The 2,544-nt window shown below is 39.4% G+C and overlaps 1 protein-coding gene across 1 annotated transcript; it reads left to right on the top strand.

Moving 5' to 3' along the window:
* Positions 1-462: 462 nt before the first annotated feature.
* Positions 463-1,493, top strand: LOC115271477 (butyrophilin subfamily 1 member A1-like; the record flags this gene model as incomplete). Its single annotated transcript, XM_029914046.1, has 2 exons — positions 463-489; positions 901-1,493. Coding segments are annotated over 2 exons (557 nt in total), but the record flags the coding sequence as incomplete, so codon positions are not given.
* Between the last annotated feature and the right edge of the window lie 1,051 nt (positions 1,494-2,544).

The raw sequence follows: 2,544 nt of genomic DNA, 5'->3' as shown, positions 1-2,544 counted from the left end.
TTCTCATAGCAGGAAAGACAGCAGCTACAGACAGATATAATGCAGCTACTCACATTCCCAGCATCACCACACATATTTTCTTGTGGTCTGAGTTCTCTGATTGAGACTGAGGTATGAGTGAAGGATGGAACAGACCTGGTGACTCTAAGAGAGCCACAAAAGTGTACAATAACCACAGTGTGTGTTTACCATAAATGTGCTTTACTTTCTCTTTTCTGCACAAGTAAATCACTCTGTATTGTGTCTGACAATCTCAGTTATCTGCAGTGTAGTTGTACCCATGTCGATCCCAGGATATTAGAGAGACAAGGTGGGTGAAATTGGTCCAGTAAAAGATATTACCTCACCCACTTTGATCATCAGTTATCCTCAACCTGGGATACTTCTGCTGCCAAAAGGAGGAAAATTGGCAGTAGATGCCTCTGGGAATTCAATGTCTGTTTTTTCTCACTTTCATTTCAGAATGGAGAAGGACTCACAAGTACTCAGGTAACAGAATACACATCTCTCCTGGTAATCAGAAATCATCTTCATAGTTTAAATACCTGGAAACAGAACATACTGCTATCATGGAGATAACAACTGGGGCTTTACTCCATTTCCTCTCAGGCCTTACTCGTTCTGTTCTTTCAACCATTGTAACTTATATCAGAATCTTGCACATTTGAGTATCAATAAGATAAACATTACAGGATCCCTCCCATTTCTGTATAAAGTTCAATCAAATATCACATCTCTGAAATATTTCAGTGTAACCAAATTGTCAGAATAGAACAAAACCCGTTATCAGTAGGCATTTTGCCTGAGTAAGGACAGCAGGAATTGGCCCACAAGCCATATCTCCCATGTTCCAGTTTGTACTGCAATTAGATAAGGGTTTCTTAAATTCTCTCTTTGCAGATGACATCACTCTTAATCCAGACACAACCCACCCCAACCTCTCCATTTCTGAGGATAGGAAGAAATTTACTCATGAACCCCAACCTCAAAAAGTTCCACCAACTCCAGAGAGGTTCGATTCGACTGTCTGTGTGTTGGGTTCTGAAGGATTCTCCTCTGGAGAGCACTACTGGGCGGTGGATGTTGTGAGCAGCACTGACTGGGACCTGGGAGTGGCCAGAAAATCCATTCAGAGAAAAGGAAAACTTTCCCTGTCCCCTAAAGAGGGATTCTGGGCTCTGGGTTTCAGTGGGAGAGATTATTGGGCAAAAACGGATCCATGGACCCGGGTCATGGTGCAGAAAAAGCCCAAGAAAATTGGAGTTTACCTTAGTTACCAAGACAGGCAGGTGACCTTTTTCAATGTAAATGACATGTCTGTGTTGTTCACATTTAATGATTGTTCATTCTCAGGTGAGGTTTATCCATTCTTTAAAAATTCCCACAAAGAAACATTAATGAGAATTTGTTCTATAAGAGAAGATGAATGAGCTTAAAGTGGCACTGCCACTCATTTTTCCCAATAAAAACAGGAGTACTGGTTTTTGAATGTCAAGAATTATAACACTCAAAAACCAGTTGGAGAACATGTCAGTCTCCCTGGTCACTCGATTACAGACCTAAAAGTCACAATATTACAACAACAAAACTTCAAAAACAGACTCCAATGAGAGACTGCTGAATTGGAATTGATTTCCAAATTGGACACTATTAAATTAGGCTTGAATAAAGACTGAGAGTGGATGGGCTATTACCCAAAGTAAAACTATTTCCCCAGGTTTATTTCTTTCCCCCCTACAGTTCCTCACATCTTGTCAACTGCTGGAAATTGGCCATTTTGATTACCACTGCAAACAGTTTTTTTTTCTCTCCTGCTGGTAATAGCTCACATTAACTGATCACTCTCGTTATAGTGTGTATGGTAACACCCATTGTTTCATGTGTCTGTGCGTGTGTATATATATATATATCTTCCTTCTGTATTTTCCACTGCATGCATCCGATGAAGTGGGTTTTAGCCCACGAAAGCTTATGCTCAAATAAATTTGTTAGTCTCTAAGGTGCCACAAGTACCCCTGTTCTTTTTGCAGATACAGACTAACACGGCTGCTACTCTGAAATTTATCCCAATGTATCTTTGAAATCAAGTTTCTCAGCAATGAATTTGAATTACATTTTATCTCTATATTATCTGTGATGCCATCTCTAGAACAGCACTGTTACTCATTTTATGGCTATGAACCTATGCCACCAAGTTACTCTCCAATAAAATTTGAACTGTAGTTTTTATTCCATACTTTGTGATCTGCTATCTTAATTACTTGCTTTCAAGAACAAATGATCTTGTTTGTTACTGCTGACAAATATTGTTATTTGATTAGGCTGTTAAGGAAAGGATATTTGTGTTGCAGAGAAATCAGCACAAAAATTAGGTTTTCAAGATATCAAGATTTTCAAGAGCTCAGCTGCCAGTTACTCAGCATGAAGAGCTCCTTAGAAAATCTGACAATAACTGTCACAGTGGAAGCTGCTGGGTGGATATTAATGGGAAAAACCCATCCTGCCTCACACAGTCATTTTTATCTCTGAGAAACAACATCACCA

Source organism: Terrapene carolina, unplaced genomic scaffold (assembly GCF_002925995.2).
Source record: "Terrapene carolina triunguis isolate 2854851 unplaced genomic scaffold, T_m_triunguis-2.0 Scaffold28838, whole genome shotgun sequence".
In the NCBI taxonomy this organism is placed as follows: domain Eukaryota; kingdom Metazoa; phylum Chordata; order Testudines; family Emydidae; genus Terrapene; species Terrapene triunguis.
Note: the sequence above shows the minus strand (reverse complement) of the source record. Positions and strands in the feature narration are given on the sequence as shown.